This window comes from Hypanus sabinus, chromosome 5, assembly GCF_030144855.1.
Source record: "Hypanus sabinus isolate sHypSab1 chromosome 5, sHypSab1.hap1, whole genome shotgun sequence".
NCBI classification, from domain to species: domain Eukaryota; kingdom Metazoa; phylum Chordata; class Chondrichthyes; order Myliobatiformes; family Dasyatidae; genus Hypanus; species Hypanus sabinus.
Genome location: NC_082710.1, coordinates 40,836,140 through 40,863,740, shown reverse-complemented (window position 1 = coordinate 40,863,740; position 27,601 = coordinate 40,836,140). Strand labels below are relative to the sequence as shown.

General features: G+C 40.3%; 1 protein-coding gene across 1 annotated transcript in view; it reads left to right on the top strand.

Annotated features, from left to right (window-relative positions):
- The window catches only part of frmd3 (FERM domain containing 3), a 156,434-nt gene that overhangs the window by 103,891 nt on the left and 24,942 nt on the right, over positions 1–27,601 (top strand). The window contains exons 5-10 of the mRNA XM_059969085.1: positions 364–461; positions 4,221–4,344; positions 9,333–9,420; positions 18,743–18,841; positions 22,565–22,653; positions 24,618–24,681. Coding sequence (XP_059825068.1) covers positions 364–461; positions 4,221–4,344; positions 9,333–9,420; positions 18,743–18,841; positions 22,565–22,653; positions 24,618–24,681 — 562 coding nt within the window. The remainder of the gene's footprint in view (positions 1–363; positions 462–4,220; positions 4,345–9,332; positions 9,421–18,742; positions 18,842–22,564; positions 22,654–24,617; positions 24,682–27,601) is intronic.

Here is a 27,601-nt window from a genome sequence, read left to right as displayed (position 1 = left end):
TGTAGTAATGGGGAATTGGTGGGTGATGGTGTGGATCATATAGTCGGACAATGCTGGGGAATGGGGAGACTCAGGGATTAGATATGATGAGTAGAAAGTTTGATTAGGAGAATCTCTTCTCAAAAATATAATATTACCAACACAGCTTAGTCTTGGTCCTGTACTGCAAGTCTGTACCAGTTTAACCCACCCATTCTTACATTTGAACAATTTCCCGAATAAAAGTAATAATTTGAGTGCAACTCCCATTTTACCAGCATTTGGGATGAGTTCAGGAGGTATGGAACAACTAAATTCTTGCTTTTCGTATATTTAATTCCCTTTTTTTCAAACAATTGACCATTTAATTTTGCTGCTTTGCAGGTACTTACTGTATCTTCAAATTAAAAGGGATATATTTCATGGACGGCTGCTTTGCTCTTTATCAGATGCTGCCTCTTTGGGTGCTTATACTCTACAAGGTAGGTGTAAAGGTAGTACCCAGTTTAACACAAAATTTGGATTAAATTTCAATGATAAGAAACTATTCACAAGCAAAGAAACAAATTTGTATTAAAACTGATCAGTTATTCCAAAATAAAATTGATCAGTTAATTGATTATTTTTTCACAATACCAATAACATTTTTGTTCATTCCTCCAGTACTGGTGTGACTAGAATTGAACGCAATATTCCAGATGCAGCCTAACTGTAATTTTATAATGCTGTAATGTACTGTAACTGCCTGCTCTTGAACTCAGTTCCTTGACTAATAAAGGCGAGCTTGCTATATGCCTTCTTTACCACCTGTGTAGCCACTTGCAAGGAACTGTGGACTTGCATTTCAAGATCTCTCTGTACTTCAACACTGTCATGGGTGTTGCCATCAACTGTATACTATCCTTTTACAGTTAATCTCTCAAAATGCAACACCTCATATTTGTGTGAGTTAAGTGACATTTGACATTTCTCTGCCCATATCTGTAATTGACTATATCTCACTGTATCCTTTCGCCTTCCTCGACACTATCCACAGCACTACCAATCTTTGTATTGTTTGTGAATTTAGTAATCCATCCATCTACATTTTCATCAAGGTGTCATTGCCCTTGTCTTTTATTGGCAAACTAATTCTGAATCTAAATGGCCACTTCACCATGGATCCCATGTATCTTAATCTCGCAGATGAGCCTTCCATGAGGCACCTTGTCGAACACTGTACTGAAATCCATGTGGATAATGTCCACAGATTTATTTTCATCATTCACTTTTGTCGCCTCCTTGAAAAGCCTCACTTAAGTTAGCGGGACATGACTGTCCCCAATTAGGCCAGCACTCTTCTCCAGTAGCTTTTTTTTTACCACTGACATAACCCACCGACTTGTTGTTTCCAGGATTATCCATACTTCCCTTTTTGAATAATGGGACAGCATTTGGTACTCGCCAGTCCTACGGCACTTCGCCTTAATGATATTGCTTTGGTTTATGTGAGTGTATGAAGTGCAGGATGTGGGGTGAGGGATGGTGCTGAGTGAACAAAGTGAGGTTTACTTTCCTGGAAGTTTCAGAACAATGGAAATTCTGGAAGGGATAAGAGTTGAAGATTAGATGCTCTTCACACAGGAGATGGTAACTAAAATTTTGGATGTTGATGAGTTATCTGACCTGATTTACATTTCCATTAACCTCACTAGTCATTGTACTGATTACAATATGATCTTAATGACTGGTCTGCAGGAATAATTTAAGAGTGTATAGTACGATGGTAAATGATATGATGCATATGCAACCCAAAAACCATGGATCAACCAAGAGATTTGTAGTCTGTTGAGGGCTAGGTCTTTGGCATTCAAGAGTGGTGATCCAGAACTCTACAAGATGTCCAGGTACAACCTGCAGAAGCTTATTTTAAAAGCAATTCTGATTGAGGTTAGCGACAGAATGGGATGCACGTTGGCTCTGGCAGGGCTTGCAGGCAAAACCTAACATCATAAATGGCAGTGGTGCTTCACTCCCAGCTGAGCTCAATGCCTTCTATGCACACTTTGAAAAGGAGAATAAAACTAGACCTGTGCAAATCCATGCAGCATCTGGTGACCCTGTGATCTCTGTATTGGAGGCCATCATCAGAACATCTTTCAAGAGGGCATACACTCGCAAGCGGTCGGGCCCTGTTGCTGTACCTAGTATAGCATGAAAAGCTTGTGCTAACCAACTGACTGGAGTGTTCACGGACATCTCCAATCTCTCACTGCTATAATCTGAATTTCCCACCTGCTTCAAAAGGGTGACAACCATACCAGTGCACAAGTAGAGCATGGTGAGCTGCCTCAATGACTGTTGACCAGTTGCCCTCTCATCTGCTGCGATGCAGTACTTTGAGAGATTTGTCATGGCCAGGATCAACTCCTCCCTAAGCAAGGAACTAGTCCTGCTGCAATTTGTTTATCACAACAGTGGGTCTACAGTAGCTACGATCTCACTGGCTCTCCACTCAACCTTAGATCACCTGTATAGTAGTAATAGCTATATCAGGCTGCTGTTTATTGATTACCACTCAGCGTTCAACACAACTATACCCTCAATTCTAATCAACAAGCTTCAAAACCTCTGTGCATTCCTCTGCAACTGGGACCTTGACTGCTTCATCAGGAGACCACGGTCAGTGCAGATTGGAAATAAGTTCTCTTCCTCCCTGACAATCAGCACTCATACACCTCAAGTACGTGTGCTGAGCCCACCGCTCAAATGGCATCTATAAATTTGCTGACCACACAACTATGGTTGGCAGAACTTCAGATGGTGACGAGGGGGTGTACAGGAGTGAGATAAATCAGGTGGTTGAGTGGTATCAAGGCAACAACCTTGCACTCAACTTCAGTCAGACCAAGGAACTGGTTGTGGACTTAAGGAAGGGGAAGTTGAGGCAACACACACCAGTCCTCAGTGAGGGGTCAGCTTCAAGTTCCTGGGTTTCAGCATCTTTGAAGATTTATCCTGGGTCCAACGTATTGGTTCAATTGCAAAGATGGCACGACAGCACCTATATTTTTCATAAGGGGTTTGAGGAGAATTGGTGTGTCATCAAAGACAGGTGAAGAGCCTTCTAACTGGTTGCATAAGACAAAGGAGCAGAAGTCAGCCATTCAGCCCATCGAATCTGCTCTGCCATTTCATTATGAGCTGACCCAATCTCCCCTTTAGTCCCATTCCCCCGCCTTCTCACCAAAACCTTTGATGCCCTGACTACTCAGATACCTATCAGTCTCTGCCTTAAATACACCCAATGACTTGTCCTCCACTGCCACCCGTGGCAACAAATTCCATAGATTCACCACCCTCTGGCTAAAATATTTTTTCCGCATCTCTTTTCTGAATGGGCACCCTGCAATCCTCAAGTCATGTCCTCTCGTACTAGACTCCACCACCATGGGAAACAACTTTGCCACATCCACTCTGTCCATGCCTTTCAACATTCGAAATGTTTCTATGAGGCCCCCCCCTCATTCTTCTAAACTCCAAGGAGTACATTCCAAGAGTGGTCAAACGTTCCTCATATGTTAACCACTCCATTTTAGATGGCATGACCATCTAAAATGGAGTGGTCACTGCACAGGGTCTGAAAGTTGTAAATTCAGCCAGCTCCATCATGGGCACTAACCTCCCCAGCATGTAGGAAGCCTTCAAAAGGTGATGCCACAAGAAGGCAGCATTCATCATTAAGGACGCCCATCACCCAGGCATGATCTCTTCACATTTCTACCATCAAGGAGAAAGTATGGGAGCACACACACACACACAACATTGCAGAAAAGAGCATCTTCCCCTCCACCAATAGATTTCTGAATGGACAATGAACCCATGAACACCACCTCACTATTTTTTGGTAGCGATCTGTTTTTTTTTGCATTACTTACTTATTTTTTATATATACAGTATTTCTTACTGTAATTTAATTTTTTTATTACCATGTATTGCAATGGACAGCTGCTGCAAAACAAAACATTTCACGACATGTCAGTCTGGTATTAATTCTGATTCTGATACTTCAGAATAACTAATTAATGAAAGATGCCCAGTGATCCTGAGGGATCAAATGCTTTGTTAATCTGTAGTTATGAAATGAGCATAGCTTTATTGAAAAACAAAATACATTCAAAAATCAGTATTATTAGTAATTGAAATTCAGTTTACTTCAGTGGCTGTATACAGTACTCAGTTTGTTGTTTCTGTCTTTGCAGCTGAACTTGGTGATTATGAGCCAGATGAGCACCCAGATGGTTACGTTAGTGAAATCAAATTGTTTCCTAAACAAACACAGAAGCTGGAAAGAAAGATGGCAGAGATTCATAAAAATGAACTAAGGTATTTTTTAAAACTTAGATTGGGGTCATTTATTCATCATATGTACATTGAAACCTAGAGTGAAATGCATTATTTGCACTGACAATTGATACAATTTAAGGATGTGTTGTGTAATTGTCACCGCATATATTGCCGCCAACATAGCATGCCCACGATGTTCAGCAGGACTACATGCAGCCAACATACAGTACTTCTTTGTTTCTTTAATACATCCTCCATTTCTGAGTTCCTGAGTTTAGACTAATTCAGTAGTCTAACTTCTCATGCTGAATTGTACTTGGCCCTAATACTAAGGCAGTTTTTGGCAGCGTGTTAAGTAAACCTTTCTTCATAAATAATCTAGCAATTGTTCTGTCATGTTCAGATACTGATCCTTAATTATGTTTCAAAAGTGACGGGATAGTACATCATCAGATCTTCTTTCAAATGTTTAATAGTCCAGTGAATGTATTACACACAGGTGACTGTATGAATAGCATTTATCACAATGTGTGTACATATGATAGCTATGGAATTATATTAATTCCTTCAAAAAAATTTACAGAAACTATGCTGAGCAGTTCTTGTGTGTCCAATCAGCGTCACTGTAATTATGAGTATTATGCAATCAAAGGTTCACTTGTTTTCAGAACTAGTAATGAGGACCCAAAATTCATTGTGCCACAGTCACTTCAGCGGTTGACTATCAGCTGGCTTGTAATTACACGGCTTCAGCAGCTCTACTCTGTTTATTCAGGGGTTGGTGGGGGTCTAGTGGAAGAGGCTTGGGAGTGATAACGTCAGAGGGAATGCACACCAAAGTTTTCAAGGTACAGTAGCCATTACTTCAGTGCAGGAGGAAAAGCAAGGAAGCAAGGGGACAAACTGAAATTGAACCAAACAGGCAAAAATTATCTCTTTATCTAAGATCATTGAACTAAAAGTAATAATTTTGATCTGCTTCCTATCAGAATCAACCCCACCTCTTTCCATCTCCTTCTCCTTCTGCCCTGTCTCCTCCCCAACATGGATGTGCACACACGCACAGTCACAGGCACCCGCAAAATTTTTTAAACGCACTTGTTTCCTCAGTTTTCCTGAAATGTTCACATGGAAACACAGAAAACCTACAGCACAATACAGGCCCTTCAGCCCACAAAAAATGTGCTGAACATGTTCTTACCTTAGAATTTACCTAGGGTTACTCATAGCCCTCTATTTTTCTGAGCTCCATGTACCTGTCCAGGAGTCTTGTAAAAGACCCTGTCGTATCCACTTCCACCACCGTCACTAGCAGCCTATTCCACGCACTCACCACTCTCTGCATTAAAATAAACCTACCCCTGGCATTTCTGCTGTACCTACTTCCAAGCACCTTAAAACTGTGCCCTTTTGTGCGAGCCATTTCAGCCCTCGGAAAAAGCCTCTGTCTATCCACACGATCAACGCCTCTCATCATTTTATACACCTCTATCTGGTCACCTCTCATGCTCCGTCGCTCCAAGGAGAAAAGGCGGAGTTCACTCAACCTATTCTCATAAGGCATGCTCCCCAATCCAGGCAACATCCTTGTAAATCTCCTCTGCACCCTTTCTATGGTTTCCACATCCTTCCTACAGTGAGGTAACCAGAACTGAACACAGAACTCTGAGTGGGGTCTGACCAGGGTCCTACGTAGCTGCAGCATTACCTCTCGGCTCCTAAACTCACCCCACTATTGAAGGCCAGTTCTGGATCCACAAAGCAATGACCCCTTGGATCCCATGCCTCCTTACTTTCTCAATAAGCCTTGCATGGGGTACCTTGTCAAATGCCTTGCTGAAATCCATAAACACTAAATCTACTGCTCTACCTTCATCAATGTGTTTAGTCATATCCTCAAGAAATTCAATCAGGCTTGTAAGGCACGACCTGCTTTTCACAAAGCCATGCTGACTATTTTTAATCATATTATACCTCTCCAAATGTTCATATATGCTGCCTCTCAGGATCTTCTCCATCAACTTACCAACCACTAAAGTAAGTGTCAGTGGTCTATAATTTCCTGGGTTATCTCTTCTCCCTTTCTTGAATAATAGAACTACATCCACAATCCACCAATTCTCTGGAACCTCTCCCATCTCTATTGATAATGCAAAGATCATCGTCAGAGGCTTAGCAATCTCTTCCCTCATCTCCCACAGTAGCCTAGGGTACATCTCGTCTGATCCCGGTGACTTATCCAACTTGATGCTTTCCAAAATCTCCAGCACATCCTATTTCTTAATATCTACATGCTCAAGCTTTTCGGTCCGCTGTAATTCATCCCTACGATTGCCAAGATCCTTTTCCATAGTGAATACTGAAGCAAAGTACTCATTAGGTACCTCTGTTATCTCCTCCAGTTCCATGCACACTTTTCCACTGTCATACTTAATTGGTCCTCTTCTCTCAATTCTTATCCTCTTGTTTTTCATATACCAGTAGAATGCCTTGGGGTTTTCCTTAATCCTGTCTGACAAGGCCTTCTCATGGCCCCTTCTGGCTCCTTTCGTATGCTCCTTCCTGCCAGCCTTATAATCTTCTAGATCTCTATCATTACCTAGTTTTTTTAACCTTTCGTAAGCTCTTCTTTTCTTCTTGACTAGATTTACAACAGCCTTTGTACACCACAGTTCCCTACCATCCTTTCCCTGTCTCATTAGAATGCACCTATGCAGAACTCCACACAAATATCCCGAGAACAAATTTCCCTGAGAACATCTGTTCCCAATTTATGCTTCCACATTCTTGCCTGATAGCCTCATATTTCCCCTAACTCCAATTTAACACTTTCCTAACTTATATGTTCCTATCCCTCTCCAATGCTATGGTAAATAACCATAACCATATATAACCATATAACAATCACAGCACGGAAACAGGCCATCTTGGCCCTCCTAGTCCGTGCCGAACCCTTAATGAAATAGAATTGTGATCACTATCTCCAAAGTGCTCTCCCATTGAGAAACCTGACACCTGTCCAGGTTTATTTTCCAATACCAGATCAAGTACAGCCCCTTCTCTCGTAGGCTTATCTTCATGTGGTGTCAAGAAACCTTCTTGAACTCACCTAACAAACTCCACCCCATCTAAACGCCTCGCTCTAGGGACATGCCAATCAATATTTGGGAAATTAAAATCTCCCACCATGACAACCGTTATTATTACTCCTTTCCACAGTCTGTCTCCCTATCTACTTCTCGATGTCCCTGTTACTATTGGGTGGTCTTTAAAAAACACCCAGTCAAGTTATTGACCCCTTCCTGTTCCTAACTTCCACCCACGGAGACTCCGTTAGACAATGCCTCCATGTCTTCTTCCTTTTTTGCAGCTGTGTCACTATCTCTGATCAACAGTGCCATGCCCCCACCTTTTTTGCCTCCCTCCCTGTTCTTTCTGAAACCCTGGATCTGTAAGTAACCATTCCTGTCCCTGCACCATCCAAGTCTCTGTAATGGCCACAACATCATAGCTCCATGTACTGATCCATGCTCTAAGCTCATCCGCTTTGTTCATGATGCTTCTGTCATTAAAATAGACACATCTCAAACCATCGGTCTGAGTGCATCCCTTCTCCATCACCTGCCTATCCTCCCTCTCGCACTGTCTCCAAGCTTTCTCTATTTGTGAGCCACCCACCTCTTCCTCTGTAACTTTAGTTTGGCTCCCACACCCCCAGCAATCCTAGTTTAAACTCTCCCCAATAGCCTTAGCAAACCTCTCTGCCAGGATATTGGTCCCCCTGGGATTCAAGTGCAACCCGTCCTTTTTGTATAGGGCACTCCTACCTGAAAAGAGGTCCCAATGTCCAGAAACCTGAATCCTTGCCCCCGCTCCAATCCCTCAGCCACGCATTTATCCTCCACCTCATTCTATTCCTATACTCACTGTCACATGGCACAGGCTGTAATCCCGAGATCACTACCTTTGTGGTCTTGCTTCTCAAATTCCTTCCTAATTCCCTGTAGTCTGCTTTCGGGACCTCCTCCCTTTTCCTGCCTTTGTCGTTGGTACCAATATGTACCACAACCTCTGGCTGTTCTCCTTCCCACTTCAGGATATTGTGGACGCGATCAGAAACATCCTAGATCCTGGCACCTGGGAGGCAAGCTACCATCCGTGCTTCTTTCCTGCATCCACAGAATCACCTATGTGATCCCCTATCTATAGAGTCCCCTATCACTGCTGCCATCCTCTTCCTTTCCCTACCCTTCTGAGTCACAGGGCTGGACTCTGTGCCAGAGGCACGGCCGCTGTTGCTTCCCCCAGGTAAGCTGTCCCCCTCAACAGCACTCAAGCAGGAGTACTTATTATCAAGGAGTACAGCCACAGGGGTGCTCTCTAGCCTCTGACTCTTGCCCTTCCCTCTCCTGACTGATACCCACTTATCTGTCTTCCGAGGCCCTGGTGTGACTCCTGCCTATAACTCCTTGGTATCACTTCCCTCACTCTCCCTGACCAGACGAATGTCATCGAGCTGCAGATCGACACACCTGGCGCAGATGTGGCCAACTGAGAGGCTGGGAGCCTCCCAGACTTCCCACATCTGACACCGAGCACAGAAAACATTCTTCCTGTCTGTATTCTACACAGGCAACCTACCTAGCCTCGCCTTAACTTCTGCCTTTCACCATGGGTGCTGCCTGGTGTGTTGTGAGCTCCCAATATTTTATATAATTGTCTCTGGTAAATGAAGACACTATTTAACATTTGGTGCTATTGAAGTAAGACCTCACTGCTTCTGTATTGCTCTAAAGGTACACAGCCCCATTCCTTAATGTGGCAACAATTACTCCTGTAGCAACAACTTGGCTTTGTGATTTCTGTTTTTCAGTTGTCATTCTCAACTTATCTTACTGTCGATCTTCTCATCTCCTACATCAGTCTTTAAATCCATTATTCTGTGCTACGTAATTGTTAATTTTTTTTCCACATAGTTTATAAATTTGTTACTTTAAAATAAAACTGCAATTTAATTATGATTTTAGAGGGCAGAGTGCAGCTGTTGCTGAAATGAACCTTCTGAAAAAAGCTCACACATTAGAAACCTATGGTGTCGATCCACATCCGTGCAAGGTAACTACACTGTCTGTATGCAGATGAACCATTGTAGATGTTTTCTGCTCTTCTTCTATAATACGGATACTTCTTTTAGTAAGAGAATAGCGACAAGTGCTGAAAACCTGAAATAAAAAATGCTAATAAGACAGAGCTGATCAAAGGAGAAAGATTAACTATACTTATTATGAAGTGTCATACGTAAAATTTCTATTGTTTGTTCATATGTATCTGCTCTATTGTATAATTCTGCTATATCATTTGACAGTGAAATGGCAGACCTTTTATTTTTGTATCAATAGAGGGTCTAAATGCTTAGATCAGTGTAGAGTTATACAGCACAGAAAAAGGGTCTTAAGCTCACCATGTCTATGCCAGCTTGCTTGCATGTCTACGCCTCCCCATATTGCCTGTATTAGGACTGTATCGATGTCTTGCCTACGTAGGTGTCTGTCTAAATGCCTGTTAAACCGACTGCTTGTGGACTGGTGGAATTATATGTGATTCCACCACCTCCATTAGCAGCAAGTTTCCAGCTATCAACCACTCTCTGTGCCATCCCTTTTAAAGATTTTTTTTCTTCTCGCCTTGAGCCTGTCTCCATTGTTTTTGGTACTCCATACCATGGGAAGAGATTTTGACTATCTAACGTATCTATCTCTCTTGTAATCTTAGTTACTTCTATTTAGTCACCCCTCAGACTCCTTTGCTCCAAGAAAAACGAGCCTGATCTACTCATTCTCCAACCCCATAACTAAAATTCTCAAATCCAAGGGGATTTTAATTTTACAACTTTATTTTTACTAAGACAAATTCATAGCCCAAGATCATACTGCATATTGTTAAAATGCTTTTGATATTGCACCTGAACAAGTTAGCCATGATCCAATTGAGAAAAGGGAACAGGTTTATGGATCCTTAAAACGTACTTGACCTCTTCCTTTTCTACATAGCTGCTGTGAAAGCATAGTCTGATGTAAATAGCATAGTTAAATTATTGTAAAAGGTTGATTGGGTAGTATAATTGGCTGTAGGGGTTGCAGTGTGGCGTTAACTTCCCACAATTTGACCTGAAGCAGGCAGCATATCAAATTTGCCCTGACTGTTGGAGGATTTTGCAAAACTAGTGTTGAGAGCCATCTCAGTTCCTTGAGTGGCTGCTGTAGGTTTCCTGGCTTACAGTCAGGAAATAAATTTGTGACAGTCTTGAGACAGTTCTGGTCCTTGCAGCTATGAGACAGCAGGACCAATTGTTGCATCACCATGCTGCCTCAATGGGCTGTAGGAATTTTAATGTAGCCAGAAATTACAAAATGCTTGTAGTAGGAGCCAATAGAAAGTAACCCGCAATTAACATGGAGGTAGTTACTGATCCTGCGAAATAGCTCCTCCAAGGGATCTTTCTGTTGTTGAGTAAATGCTCAGTTGTGTGTAGGTTAAGAGAAGGAACACTAAATTCTGGTTTTACACTCATTTGCTTAACAAGTGTTCCAGCTGAATTGATGTCTCGATATGCTTGCTATGCATATTTCAGTAGATGTCGTTGTTGCATGCACTGACTCCATTATCAATATGGTTAGTGCTGTTCCTTGCACTATAAAGGACTTGGCTAATTTTGATTCTCACAGTGGAACCAAGTTGGCAGCTAAAGGTTAGGTTGAAGTAAACTTTAATTTATATAGCATGTAAATACAATTACGGTGGATTCTGGTTAACTAGGACACATAGAAACGTGTACATTTTGGCCCAATTAAGCTGCTGCCCCAATTATCCAAAGTTTTATAGAAATAGTTAAAAAGATATAAGAAGACAATCTACTATTTAATTGAGTAACAAATTATGCATTTGAATGAAATACAGAACAAATTAGAACACTATGAATACTACTGCTGGTTATTCAGTGTATCTGACGATGACAAGAAACCTGTGCAGGAGAGTTTTTAAAGTCATTACACTGGAGCAGTTCCACTCTCAACCTCAAGTTCGGGTCCACTGGTATGAGTAGACGTCACAACTGGGGTCTTCCCTGGTTACAGTAGATGACAATAGCTTCTTCAGTAAGTGTCCAGCGGGGACAAAAGGTAACATTCAAGATGGTTGTCAATACCTTGAAAGTCTTCGTAGTTCCTAACTTGTTGAAGTAGTGAAATTAGTTTGTTTTCACTCCTGGCCATTTCTGGCATCTCCATGCCTCAGTACTTGAAACCACAGTGAGCAAAACAGTTCTGAATTGTCCTTCTACTTACTTCTCACCAATTATCAGTAAAAAAGGTAACTCAATTTTGAACACAAACACACGCAGATTATGTTATCTAAATTCTGTTCACTCTAAGCACGGTGTACCCTCTAACGCAGTGGTCCTCAACCACTGGGCTGCAAAGCATGTGCTACCAGGCTGCGAAGAAATGATATGATTTGTCGATATGAAATGATATGAGTCAGCTGCACCTTTCCTCATTCCCTGTCATGCCCACTGTTGAACTTGAACACACGCGAGGTCATTACACACGTGAAGCCATTACCCACGCAAGGTCATCAGTTGCCTAAACGCAGTGATTCCCTCGCGCCAGGGATCACTGGTTGGCCTCACGCAGCCGGTGAAAAGTGCCGTTGCTACTGGCCCAGAGCGTGGACAGATGGGCGCCGCCTCTAAACCTGTTCACCACACCGAATGTTCATGGGGAACCCAGTGCTAAAATATTCGCAGACAACCTAATTCAGGCTCAGGGTTTCGTAAGTAGCTGAGCAGCTACCTTGCTGCGATCTACTGAAAGTCATCCCTCAAGCCAAACTTTTGTCGGCCAATAGATTCTACCTACCTACAAGGGGGGCGGGTATGCGCCCTGTCACACTCCTCGCTAGGTCGGTGGCTCTCTCCGGACTGCGACCGCCATGACCCCACCACAGAGACCTCCAGCCCTGACCTTGTCCTCTCACCCCACCCACGACCAGCTGCACCTGACCAAGGCGTCTGACGGCGGGCGGGCGGGAAGCTGGAGTTCGGACCTGAAGGCTGTCTAATGAGGCAATGAAGCCCTCAAAACTGCTTCGGCACCTTGAGTCCAAGTACCCTACCCTGCACTTAAAGACAAACCCATTGAGTTTTTTGAGTGGAAAAAAACGTGAGCAAGCAGGACAGGAGCAAGTGCTAAGAGCCACGAAAACTAAATTGCCAAATAGACTGGACATGAGGAACCCCCTTCGAGTATCGCTGTCTCCCATCACCCCTCAATGGGACCGTCTTGTTGCAGGGTAACAAGCCCAGGGCTCCCACTGATTCAGCGATATTGGTGCGTTACAATGATTTTAGATGTCCATATGAGGAAAATATATGCTGTATGTTTAATATATAAACATTATTTAAAATATTATGATGCTTTTGACTTATGTGACTTATAATTGATTTATCGCTATATTCATGCGAGGAAAATATGCGCTGTGTGCTTAATATTAAATTCATTAGATAAATCCTTTTAGAAACGAAATTGATAAAAACACAAAATACTGGCAGAACTCAGCAGGCCAGACAGCATCTATGGGAGGAGTTAGTGATGACATTTCTGGCCAAGACCCTTCGTCTGGACTGGCAGATTCACTCGCGTTGCCTTAGAATCTAAATTGAGTGTATTAGCCACTAATAAGTGACTTATAGTTGACTTATCACCTATATTCCGGTCGTGATTAACACCCCCCACCGTTGGCCGGTCCGCAAAAATATTGTCGCTATTAAACTGGTCCGCGGTGCAAAAAAGGTTGGCGACCCCTGTTCAAATGGCCAAAGGAGTGCACGCAACTGACGTGAGTTAGAGCCCGGTCAGCAAGTCTCCTGCCCCAATTAAGCATCAGTGTCCAAAATAAATGAATGGAATCCTGGCAATTGCTTGATTAGCTTTTGTCCTTTAAGAGTTGTCCAAAATAAGCAGCTGCCCTGATTAACCAATGTCCCAATTAACTGGAATCCACTATATTACAAATAAATTAGAGTGCAGGCCTGTTGTGATACATGAGAGCTCTAATGCCCACTATGATGTCTATGGCTAACATCATTATTAGAAATGATGAGAAAACGATGGATAAGTAAAATATAAAATTGAATTGTAAATCCATTGAAATCTTCTTTGAAATGGTCCTGCAAAAATGCTTTGTAGTGAAGAAATTAATGAACAAATGATTATGTCTGTAGATGATCTTTAGTTTATTTGTATTTGACCCTAAATCTTTCTATATTGCTTTAAATGCTCAGATTGTTGGGTAATTTTGATTGAGCAGTTTGGCATTTTAGAGGATGGCAGAAGAGTAGCTCACACGGTTTCTAAGAATAATAGGTGCTCATTGATGAACCTTGTAAAGATGTGTGAGATTTTTATTACAATGTCCCACTTTATATTATCCCATTGATTGGGCATTTAATACCATCTTGTTCTACTATCACTGTTTTTCAGAATCAATTGATTTGTTTCTACTCACACATTGCAGACCTGTATGGGGAAAGCAGTCAGCCTTAAATAACCTTAACTTAATTTCATTTTGCTTTGTAGGAATTTCTCAGTTGTTTTACCTCGGCTTAGCTTTCTCCGTTAATAACACTTACTTGCCACCATTGAGGACTACAATTATTAACCCATAAGTCTAGCTACCACCCACTGCTCTATCTATTAATTTCCTTCACTACTGGTACATGGTGCTTAGAGTGTAACTGTAGCAAATTGCACTGTAGTTACCTAGGAAACTCCAGAGGAATATCCCAAGCTCAGTATCTTCATCGTGAGGAACAGCAAGGGCAGTAAGTGTACGATGGTGCTAATACTTGCAAGTTTCCCTCCATGTTGCACATTGACAAAGATGTAAGACTGCTGTTCCTTCATGATTGTTGGGTCCAAGTTCTGTAATTCGTACTCCACAGGGAGGGGAAGGGGGGGTACCTTCATCAGAAGGGCTGCAGTGGTTCAGTAAGTGGACTCACCCCATCACCTTCTCAAGTGCAGTTAGAGATGGGCAATAAATGCTGATCTTACCTTGAAAATGGATTCAGATTGGTCACTTCCTATCTTAGATAAGCAAGTGTGGAACAAAGTGAGAGAAAAAAACAAAACTGCAGATGCGGGAAATCCAAAGTAAAAGTAGAAAATGCTGGAAATACTCAACAGGTCAGGCGGCATATGTGGGAATTGAAACAGCATTAAAGTTTTGTCAGAACTGGGAAGGAGAGAAAAGAAGCTTGTAAGACTGGAGGGAGGGTGCTGCAGTTGGGGCAGGGGAGTCCCTGATGGGGTGAAGTCGTGGCAAGCATAGGGATTAGCTATAAACAAGGTTATCAGGTCAGCATGAATGGGAGTGAGGGCATAGGCAAAGGAAACTAGTGAAAAATGTAGAGCTGGTTAATGTACCTGGTGAGTCAGGCCACTTTCAGGCGCAGAAAAAGATTATGTTGCCTTGCCAATATCAGATGGACAATTGACAACAAGTTACCTGAAATTGTACAATTCAACGTTGATTGCAAAGTGCTCAGACAGAAGATGAGCTGCTGTGTCTCGAGCTTGCGTTGAGCTTCACTGTTGTGCTACAGGAGGCCGCAGACTGATATTTCAGGATGGAAGTGGGATGAGAGTAAACAGGAAATGTGATTCTGTTTACAGTTACTGTTCTGTAGCTTTTGCTGAGTACGCCGGCTGAAAAAGAATCTCAGGGTTGTATGCAATGACATGTATGCACTCTGATAATAAATTTTACACTGAATCTTGAACTTTTGAACTTTGAAAAGTCATCCCTGTGGATTGAACACAGGTATACTGCAAAGTGGTCACCAGATCTCCAGAATAGAAGAAACCACTCTGTGAGCATGGAAAGTAGTACAGGCCATCTATTTTCACACTATCAGTCGATTTGGTCCATAAGTGAGAAAATACACAAAAATCACTAAATTATATAACTGCAATTCTCTGAAGGTGGCAGGAACTGAGGAGAGCATTCTATTGAATGCAGAGGCTGGTGAGGATGAGGACCAAGAAAGCATATACTTAACCAATGGAGTGAGGCTGAGAGAATAGTCACAGGAGATGGATGAGATACCCTCAGGAGCTTTGTTCATAATGGTAGAGGGAAAGCAATGGTTTAGGGAGAAGGAACACATTTCAGAGGCAGATGTAGGGAAATTTTAATATTTGAAACAAATACAAATGGAGACAGAGAAATTGGAAGAAAAGAATAGAATCCTTACAGGAGACTGGGTGGAAAGAAAAATAATAGCTGTGGGACTTAGTAGGATTGAAGTCGATTATTAGGGATGAGGTGCCAGTGCACTTGGAGGCACAAGATAAAATAGACTGTAGTCAGCATGGATTCCTAAAGGAAAAAGCTTGCCTGACCAATCTGTTGGAATTATTTGAAGAAATAACAAGCACGATAGACAAAGGAGAATTGGTTGATGTTGTGTACTTTCAGAAGGCCTTTGACAAGGTGTCACACATGAGGCTACTTAACAAGCTACTAGCCCATGGTATTACAGGAAAGATTCTAGCATGGATAAAGCAGTGGCTGATTGGCAGGGGGCAATGATTGGAAATAAAGTGAGCCAGCTGGCTGGCTGGCTGTGACTAGTGGTGTTTCACAGAAGTCTGTGTTGGGGCCGATTCTATATGTCAATAATTTGGATGATGGAATTGATGGCTTCGTTGCAAAGTTTGCAGATGATATGAAGGTAAGTGGGGGGCATGCAGTTTTGAAAAAGTAGAGAGACTACAGGAGGACTTAGACAGTTTAGGAGAAAGGGCAAAGAAATGGCAGATGGAATACAATGTTGGGAAGTGTATAGTCTGGCATTTTGGTAGAAGAAATGTAAGGGCTGACTGTTTTCCAAATGGAGAGAAGATACTAAATACAAACAGGTGCAAAGGGACTTGGTAGTCCTTGTTCAGGATTCTCTAAAGGTTAATTCGTAGGTTGAATCTGTGGTGAGGAAGGCAAAAGTGGTATTAGCATTCATTTCAAGATGACTAGAATTGGAAAAACAAGGATGTAATGTAGAAACTATAAGGCACTGATGAGGCCTCACTTGAGTATTGTTAGCAGGTTTGGACCTCTTAGAAAGGATGTGCTGAAATGGGAGAGAGTACAAAGGAGGTTCACAAAAATGATTCTGGGATTGAATGGCTTGTCATATGGAGAGCATGTGATGGCTCTGGGTCTGTATTTACTAAAATTCAGAAGGATGAGAGCTGACCTCACTGAAACCTATCGAATGCTGAAAGGCCTTGATAGAGTGGATGTGGAGAGGATGTTTTCTCTGGAAGTAGAGAAAAGAGGGGTATCCTTCTAGAACTGAGATGCGGAGGAATTTCCTTTGCCAGAGAGTGGCGAATCCATGCAATTCTTTGCCACAGGCAACTGTGGAGGCTAAGTCTTTATGTACATTTAAGGCAGAGGTTGGTAGACTCTTGATTGGTTAGGGTATGAAGGGATATGGGGAGAAGGAAGGAGATTGGGGCTGAGAGTAAAAATGGATCGGCCATGATGAAATGGCGGAACAGGCTTGATGAGCCAAATTAGCCTAAGTCTGCTCCTATTTCTTATGGTCTTATGTAATGAATACTTGTAGTTAGCCTCGCTCCTGAAATAGAGAGGTCCAGAAAATGTAGAGAAGAGTCAGAGATAGATCATGTGAAGGTAGGAGTAGGGATGAAATTGGTATCTAAAGTAATAAAATTGTTGAGTTCTACAAGTTCAGTGGCTGCATCAGTATAGACATGTGTGTACAAGTAAAGCAGTTGAAGGAGTGGGCCTGGGTAGAATTCAAACAAAGACCATTTCACATACCCCACAAAAATATAGGTATGGCCTGGTCCCATATGAGTGCCAATTGCTACTACACCTATGGCCTGGAGAAGGTGAGTGGAGTTGTAAGAGAGATTATTCAGTAGGAGAACATGTCCAGTCAGGCAAATGGATGTGTTGATGGAATGGAACTAGTTGGATTTCTGCTAAAGCATGCCTTACGAGAATAGGTTGAGTGAACTTGGCTTTGGAGTGACGGAGAATGAGAGGTGACCTCATAGAAGTGTGTAAGATGATGAGAGGCATTGATTGTATGGATAGTTTGAAGCTTTTTCCCTTGGTGAAATGGCTAGCAGGAGAGGGCACAGCTTTAAGATGCTTGGAAGTAGGTACAGAGAGGATGTCAGGGGTAAGTTTTACGCAGAGAGTGGTGAGTGCGTGGAATGGACTGCCAGCGACGATGGTGGTGGTGAATACAACAGGGTCTTTTAAGAGACTCTAGATAGGTACATGGAGCTTAGGAAAATGGAGGGCTATTGGTAACGCTAAGTAATTTCTAAAGTAAGTACATGTTCGGCAGAGCACTGTGGGCCAAAGGGTCTGTGTTGTGCTGTAGGTTTTCTATGTTTCTATATTTAAAGTGAGATGTGAGGAACCATCAAACCATCAGGATTTAGGATGGATATGTAAAGAGTTTGTACAGTCATGGTAGATATTCTGCTGGAATCAAGCAAATACAAATGGTCAAAGAGACAGAGACCATCAAAAGAGTTCTGGATATAAATGAAAGGACTGGACCATTGTCAAAGTAGGAAGAAGTAAGTCTGGCTGGGCAAGAGCAGGCTGGAACAAGGGTCAACCAGAGCAGTTCTGCCAGTGGATTTTGGGGAAAGAAAGAATGGGCTGGGCAGGATCAGGGCACTTTAAGATAGGAAAAGAAAACTTGGGAAGTGGAATGTCAGAAGCCTCTTTGATGCTTTTTGATAGGCCTGTAAGTTGACATAAAAAAAACTGGAGGTCTTTGAAAATGCTGTAGGAGGACATGAACTCCATGTTATCTGTAGGTACATGGTGAAATGAAACTTTCATAAATGTCTGCTCCATAAAAGAGACTCAAGAGACTTTTTAGTTTTGTGACAAAGACTGAACACTATCATATGACTTTTGCAGAACCTTTTGAAGCCACTCTGAACACCTTAGCAGACATTGAACAGTTTACTATTTTGAACATTTTAGACTTCATTCCATTTGGTTTGTCTTGACTTTGTTTTCATTATATCACTTGTTTTTGTTTCCATTATTGTTCCATTTGTATAAAATACTTTCAAGTGAGTCCTAAGGATTACTAAACTAAATAACTAAAATCATCTTCATGAGACTTTGGAATACCTTTACATCTCTAAATCTATTCACCCTAATGTTTAAATGTTAGATAAATTCCAGTAAAAGTAACTGAAGATGCTTAATTAGTAACTAACCTGTTCACCTAGAATCATTAAATACATTACAACCTAAAACCAAATTTAAGTCTCCCATCCATAACTCATTTTCCCTTTACTCCTAAACCCAGCCAGTGTTTTCGTGCAAACAGGCCGCCGTAACTTCTCCAGAAGTGCGGCGGAGAGGGAGCAGCTCCGAGGAAATCCCCAGCCAGTGTTTCCAGCATTCTGTAAGTTACTCTTTAAAATTTAGGTTTCACATTTTATCAAATGCAGTACATGCCGATTCTGATAATTATTTCCAATGACTTTGCTGCATTTTCAAAAATAAGTTGACAGGCACATCAGTTCATCTCTTTATAAAACATTGGATCAAATGTGACCTTCCTGCATCCTCGATCTCTGAATACTTTTTTATTCATGAAACATGAACCTCACTGACTTATTGCCCTAGGTTTGAATGACTTCAGACAATGATAAGACAGTGGAATTCATTTCCTTTTGGAAATAAATAAATATTTTGTTAATTCTGAAACTTAACAACCCATTTCCAGAGTTTCCAACTAGGGAAATTGGCTTCAGAGTATTTGCCCTTCCAAACCTACGAATTGCTTATGTATAAGTGAGAAGACCTTCAGTTTGTATGACATAGAATGTAATCAGCTAAAGTTTATGTATTGTTCTTTACAGCAGTTTTGCTAACACAAAAGTGAACTATTTATTCCCAAACTCATTTGTTTTGTTAACAAATCCTTGGAATATGCTAATATATTACCTCCTATCTTGCATAACAATAATGTGTCATATTATTAAATGTCTTCTGAAAGAGGAAATGCACTGTATCGTTATCTATACGGCTAGTTAAAGCTTCAGTAATTTGTAATAGTTTGTCAGATTGCTTCTTTAACCAAACTGTTACTATTTTGTGTCCTGATGCAAGAATCTTAACAAGTTCAAGAATTTTGCCTGTTTTTTCTCTCTCCTTTCTTGAACACTTCTTTTACGTTTCAAATTTTACAATCTACAGTAAAACATTTTAAAAATGTGGTAAATACAACAGTTAAAACATTTATCATTTCCATAGCACCCTCTTTTAAAACTATGGATCAGCCTTCTACTCCAAGGGTTTAATCAACTTTTATTCTCAGTAATTTCTCTTGTACATTTTGTTTAGTAACACTAAATTCTTCTCACTCATAAAACTATTTCAGACAAGATTTTTGTACTTTCTGCCTTTTCTATTGTTTCTAAAAGTCTCTAGTGATCAGAGACATTTCCAGACAGATATAGAGCTTTTACAAAATTAAACAATATAAAAATTAAACAATTTGAAACCACATTAAAATTATGCAAATTAATTAAAACAATGGTATTAATTAAAATATACTAAATAAACTTAATTTGTTTTTTTTTGTGAAGTTTTGAGACCCCATTCACTTGAAAAAGAATTTCAGGATGTATATTGTATATATTTCTCTGACATTAAATGTACCTATTGAAAAATGCTACACTAGATGTGCTTTGACTGGTGTGAAGCAGCTGAACCAGACATGAAGTATGTCAGACTATACTGCCTATTATATAATAGAATAACCTTGCCCATTCCCCTCCCACTGCTTGCAAGACTTTGTAGTGTCCGGGTCAGGAGTGTTCAAGGACATCTTCAATGTCTCACTGCTACAGTCCGAGGTTTCCACCTGCTTCAAAAGGATGACAATCATGCCAGTGCTCAAGAAGAGCAGGGTGTGCTTAATTAGTAGCTATGACTGTCGCCCAGTGGCACTCACATCTGTGGTGATGAAGTGGTTAGAGGGATTAGTCATGGCTAGAATCATTTCCTGCTGAAGCAAGGATCTGGAGCCGCTCCAATTTGCCTATTGCCACAGTAGGTCTAGAGCAGATGAAATCTCACTGGCTTTCTGCTTGGCCTTTTGTCACCTGGACAACAGCAATACCTACGTCAGGCTGCTGTTTATTGACTACAGCTCAGCAGTCAACACAATCAGTTCTAATCAACAAGCTCCAAAACCTGTGCCTTTGTACCTCCCTCTGCAACTGGCTTCCTCACCGGGAGACCATAGTTATTCTCATAGGAGAATAACATCTCCTCATCACTGACAGTCAACACTGGTAAATTTAAAGGAAGTGCACTTAGCTCACTGTGCTACTCTCTGTACACTCACAATTGTGTGGTTCTGCACAGTGCAATCGCCATCTATACAGTAAATTTGCCAATGACACAACTATAGTTAACAGATTTTGGATGGTGATGAGGAGGCATACAGGAGCAAGATGGATCAGTTGGTTGAGTGGTTATACAAGTAAGCAATTGTTTGTGGACTTCAGGAAGGAGAAGTTGAATAAACCAGTCCTCATCGAGAGATCAGAAGTGGAAAGGGTGAGCAATTTCAAGTTCCTGGATGTTAGCATCTCTGAGGAACTTTCCTGTGCCCAACATATTGATGCAATTACAAAGAAGTCACAGCAATGGCTGTATTTCATTAGGAGTTTGAGGAGATTTGGTATGTCACTGAAGACACTTGCAAATTTCTAAAGACACTTCATGGAGAGCATTCTAACTTCTTGTGACATGTCTGGTACGGAGCGGCCACCGCACAGGGTTAGAAAAAGCTGCAGAAAGTTGTGAACTCAGCCAGCTCCATCGAAAGCACTAGCCTCTCCAGCATCCAGGACATCTTCAAAAGACGTTGTCTCTAAAAAGGTGGCATCCAGGACATGTCCTCTTTTCATTGCTCCCATCAAGGAGGAGGTACATGAGCCTGATAACACACACTTGATGTTTCAAGAACAGCTTCTTCCCCTCTGCCACTGGTTTTCTGAATGGACAATGAGCCTATCAATATTACCTCAGTAATTGTTTTCCCCTCTCTTTTTGCTCTAATTTAACTTACTTTTTATATATATGTACTTACTGTAATTTATAGTTTTTATTATGTAGTGCAATGTACTCTGCCACAAAACAACAAATTCCACAACATATGCCAATGATATTAAACCTGATTCTGGGGAGCAGAGGAGCGGTGGTAAAATGGCTGGATAACATGCTAAAATAAATAAATTAAATCTACTTTCAAAATAGTAGAGCAAGAAATGTAGGAAAATCTTAACTACTTTTTCTATGGAGTCACCAGCTAAATCTACATGGTCTAGTGGACCATCTCTCCTGTGTAACTGTTCAACCATGTTTATTGTATAAAAACTTACATTATATCACCCATGGCTTTTTTAAGAGGAAATTATTGAATCAAATTCAGTCACTCATGATATTTATTATTACTTCTCAGTTCTGATATCAGTGTTGCAAGTTTAATTTAGTTGAATGAGCTTAAATTAAAAGCTGCATCTGCCAATCGGTGTAAACAGAATCTACACATTAATCAAAACTTAGAAATTGATATTGATGTCATATGAAAGAAAAATTATTCCATGTTCTCCGTGTTTGATAATATGGTAATCAGAATTTTACTATGTTGCCTAGTTTCTAATTATATTTTGATTCATAACAACTCATGATTGTATGTCAAAAAGCCAACTAAAAATACAGGAAATTTTTATTCATTTCAACATCTAAATGTCCTGGAGTTAAATAGTTTGATAACAATTTTGTACTTATTAGTATGTGAAATAATAAAATTTGGAGAAAGTTTGTGGAAAAAAATAGATTTAGAGAAAGTCTGTGAAAATTTTCCTGGTAATTTGCCAAGAATTTTTTTCTGACAATAGAATAAATATATTATTCTATTATTGGATATTATTGAATTCACCTAATCAATCCTCTCTGGGTTCAGTGAGGGGGAACGGACCCATGTGGTGTACGTAGATTAACCCTACATTTGAAACAGTGGATACAATAACTTCATGAGGAAAATTTTAAGCCTTTATAGGATATAATCTTTTGAAAGATTGTAACTATTTGTCTCTTACCTTTTAAGGATTCTTCAGGAGCTACAGCTTTCATAGGTTTCACTGCCACAGGTTTTGTCGTGTTCCAAGGGAATAAACGGATCCACCTCCTAAAATGGTAAACGTTACTAGTCTCTGTCTGGGGGGGGTTGAAGAACATTTTAATCAGAAATATTTATATCTATATATATTTCACTTGTGTGTGACATCGTTTTATATTTTGCTGCCAATAAGGTGAACCAAAATCCCGTTGTGCTACTGGGGTTTGTATTGTAAGAAATGTTTTATCTGTGGCATAATTGTGGTGTAACAGGTCATGAAGCCAGAAACTTTTATATGTACAAGGGATTCAGTTGGCATTGTACCCACATAAATGGATCTGAGATTTATTTTCCACTTCATGATAAGTGATTTTATTGGCAAACATTTTTCCTATCTCCTTGTATTGATATTTAACATAATGGCCACTGATTGCAGAGCATTCCCAGTTTAGATGCATCATTAGACTACCCTTACACCATAGAACCCAATGCTGTCAGATCAGGTTATGGTACAGTCTGAGTTGGATGAAGAATGAGCTGAATCTCAACATTGTGGTTGCCAAAGGAAATAATACAGTTGGCAATGAGTGAAGAAGTGAAAGGATTATCATTCTTTGAAAATGAAGAATAAGTAGAGTAACAATTGAGATGTTTAAGATGAATAAGGAGTTTGATACGGCTGAGAAAGAAATAATTTTCTTTGGTGAGTAAGTTTAAAATATCATCCGAAAGCTAGGAATAAGCTTTTCTAGGTTAGTTAGAAAACCATTACTAAAAGATTGGTGGGAATCTACTTTTCTTTCCCCAAACAGCTGTTGATGATGAATTAACTGCAAATTTCAAAATTTCTGTTTAGACAACAGAATTCTGTTACAATGTAAAGAGTGCTGATGAAATTAAGATAATAGGTGTATTCAAACTAAATGCTGAAAGTGTCTTGGGAAGGCCTGTACTGCCTTTATGTGGAATTATGAAATAATGGCAAGTGATGTATTTCAGCTCCTTCTCCACTGATTGACCGAACAGTGAATGGAACACCAATTCCTGCTCATATTAACATGAAGGGCTGAATACATTGTATTTAGCCCCTTGGCTGTACATGAGCCATGGCAAGTGGATCTGGTGTGGCCCTATTCATTCAAATATGGTTTTATCCCTCAGTGAACCTATAGATTACTTTTTAATTTACTCATTAATAGCAATGTATATAAGGTAAAGTGTTTAAAATACATTAGCTTTCAGTTATTAAATAACTTGGATTTTCTGAAACATTTATAGATAGTGGAAAATAGGAAAATCCACTAGCCTTCAGATTTCTGAACAGTTTGTGAACCCATGAACATTACCTCATTATTTATCTTTTGCAAATTTATTTTATAACTTTTAGTCATTTTTATGCCTTGCACTTTACTGCTGACAACAAAATTCACGGTATATGTTAGTGATAATAAATCTGATTCTGGGAAATGTTTTTGACAATTCTAAACTATCCTTTAGAATGATCCCAGAATCGGGATCCACCTCTTGGATATTGGGAACTCTGCATCTCCATGGATATTGAGGGAGAAGCAAATGCAATGTGTGGTTTGGACAAGCATAATATGGTCTAGTGCAATATGTACAAAATGCTGGAAAAATTCATCAGCTCAGGCAACATCTATGGAAATGAATAGACAGTCGATGTTTCAGGCTGAGATACTTCTTCAGGACTAGTGTTCTTTTGATAAGTAATATTAACATTTTTGGAAATAGGCTTGACAGCTGTTCTGGAGAGAATTAAACCATCGATTACTTTTTTTTGATACAAGCTTGATGAACAGTTGTTGTCCAGAAAGATTAACTCACTTTCTCTTTCTACATTTGCAGCCTGCTCTTTTCAGTCCTTTCAGCATCTTCTGCTATTAATTTAGATAAGGGGCATTCAATATTTTTGACTTTCATATTTATGATGTGTAAATTCATAATGATTTTATTGAATTTTGTAGTGAGTTTGTGGTTTAATAGTACAATTCTTCCTATTTTGTTTTTGTTCCTTTTCCAGGTCTGATGTCAGCAAATTGAAGTTCAGTGGGAAGACATTCTATGTTCATGGTCTTCAGAAAGAAGTCAGACATTTTTTTGTTCATGTACCTTTATTTGAAAAAGATGAAAACAGACATTATAGAGCGCTGGTTGACCAGTTTCCTCTGTGTAAAATCCTTTAGCGTGTCACTTACCATTTATAATATAACGTATCGCGTCATTGGTTACTTCTGTAAATATGAGATCATGCTTTCCTCCTCCACAAATTATTATTAAAACTCCACCTGTTTCTGTCAACCAGGTTGGTGCATCGGGGTTTTGTCCTATTTACCTCATATTTTGGATAATACAAATGGTAGAAATTAGCAGCAACCTATCGCTGCAGCACTTCCTGAATTGTGGATGCAGCTGCACCATGAGAAAAGCAGGATGCTATTTAATTATTATACACAGCCTTTTCCAATGAAACACATCAAAAACATAATGACCTTCACTTAGCTAAAAAGTAGTCCTATAATCAGCCTCATATCCAGGCTGCTCCTGGCATGAAAGAGTAAATGACTTGTAATACCCCAGATGCACAAACATCCTGAAACATTTTAGAAATATGTATTATTTTTCTGGTTGACATATTAAGTCCTAAAAAGTGGAGCTACAGCCACTCCAGCCTTCATTAGGTTAAATGTAGCTTAATCTTTCATCTGACGTACAATTACAGCTAACAGCAGGTATATATTTCTTCGAATATACTGTACTCAAACTTTAATATGTTTTAAAATTAGTTTGTTGCATTGTGACATAAAAAAGTAGCTTTGAATGTAGGAAGAAAATGCAAATGAACTATTGACAAGAAACATTTGGATTATTCAAAGGAATTATTTTAAACCAAACAATGGGACCATTTAGTGGGTAAAGTACTACATTGTGCTATGAATTAGGGGATCAGGAACAAATATTTCTCCCACAAGTATGTAGTGGATCATATCCAGAGGAGTTGGGTTAGGTACTGTCCAGGGCAGTACATAACATATTTAAGTTGTGATGGGGAAGAAGATGGAGGCTTGTTAAATTGGTAAAGCATAGTGACTTCAGCATGTACTCTTCATGAAAAACTGAGATTTTGAATTGCAAATAAATAATTGTTGAGGCAAGATGGTAACCCTCAATTTACATACAACTCCGAATCTAGAAGACCGATCATTCAATAAAGAGAATGTCCTGTTATTCAATTCATAAAAATAGTGTTTTCTGGTAGAGAGCCATATTGGGTGGTAACGTCTTAGGTCCAGTTGCTGGTCTGAGCCACAACAGTAGTAATAACACAAAAAAATTAGCTTTCATTTCTACCAGAAAAAGGAGTGGTAAAAAACAACCAGTGATTTCAAATTTGATCAAAGTAAATATATTATCAAACAAGATGCGTATATGTCACCATATACAACCCTGAGGTTCATTCTTGTGGGCTTACACTGTAAAAACAAGAAACACAATAGAATCAATGAAAGACTATACCCAACAGGACAAACAGCCAATGTACAAAAGCCAACAAACTGTGCAAATATAGAAAGCAGAAAAAAAGTAGTAATAATAATAATAATAATAAAAACAAGCAATAAATATTGAGAACATGAGTTGAAGAGTCCTTGAAAGTGAGTCCATAGATTGTAGGAATATTTCAGTGATAGGTTGAGTGACGTTATCCCCTCTGGTTCAAGGTTGAGGGTTAATAGCTGTTCCTGAACCTTGTGGTGTGGGACTTGAGGTTCTGTACAATGTTCCTAATGGCAACAGTGAGAAGAGAGAATGAGCTGGATGGTAGGGGTTCTTGATGATAGATGCTGCTTTCCTACGGCAGTGCTCTGTGATGGTCTACTCAGTGGTAGGGAGGGCTTTACCAGTGATGGACTTGGCCATATCTGCTACTTTTTGTAGGAGTTTCCATTCAAGGGCTTTGGTGTTTCTATACCAGGCTGTGATGCAACCAATCATTATACTCTCCACTGCACATTTATAGAAAGTTGTCGAAGTTTTAGATGATATGCTGAATCTTCACAAACTTCTAAGAAAGTAGAGTTGGTTCACTGCTTTCTTCATAATGGCACTTATGTGCTGGACCCAGGACAAATCCTGTGAAATAATAACACCAAGGAATTTAAAGTTGCTGATCCTCTCCAGCTCTGATCCCCTGATGAGGACTGGCTCATTGACCTCCAATTTCCTCCTCCTGAAGTCAGTAATCAGCCCCTTGGTCTTGCTGACATTGAGTGAGAGTTTGTTGTTGTGGCACCACTCAGCCAATTTTCAATCTCCCTCCTATACGCTGATTCATTTCCCCTTTGATTTGGCCAATGACAGTGGTGTCTTCAGCAAACTTAAGGCATTGGAGCTGTGCTTAGCCATACAGTCATAAGTATAAGGTGAGTAGATCAGGGGCTAAGCACCCAGCCTTGTGTTGCACCCGTGCCAGTAGAGATTGTGGAGGAGATGTTGCTGCCAATCTGAACTGGCTGGAGTTCGCAAATGAAGAAATTGAGGATCAATTGCACATGGAAGTATTGAAGCTCGGGTCTAGAATCTTATTGATTAGTTTTGAGGGGATGATAGTATTGAATGCTGAAAAATAGCCAATAAGGAACATCCTGATGTATGCACCTTCACTGTGCAGATGTTCCAGTGTTGAGTGAAGAGCCAATAAAATGGCATCTTCTGTTGATCTATAATGACAGCAGGCAAATTAGAGCGGATCTAAGCTGCTTCTCAGGCAGGAGTTAATGTTTCATCACTAACCTTTCATCACAGTGGATGTATGTGCTACCAGACTATAGCCATTGATGCAGCTCACTATGTTATTCTTAGGCCCCGGTATAATTGAAGCAGGGGGTACCTCAGACTGCTGAAGTGAGAGGTTAAAGACATCAGTGAACACTCCAGTCAGTTGATCTTTACAGGTCTTTAGTAATCGGCTGGATACCCAGTCTGGGCCGGATGCTTTCTGTGGGTTTT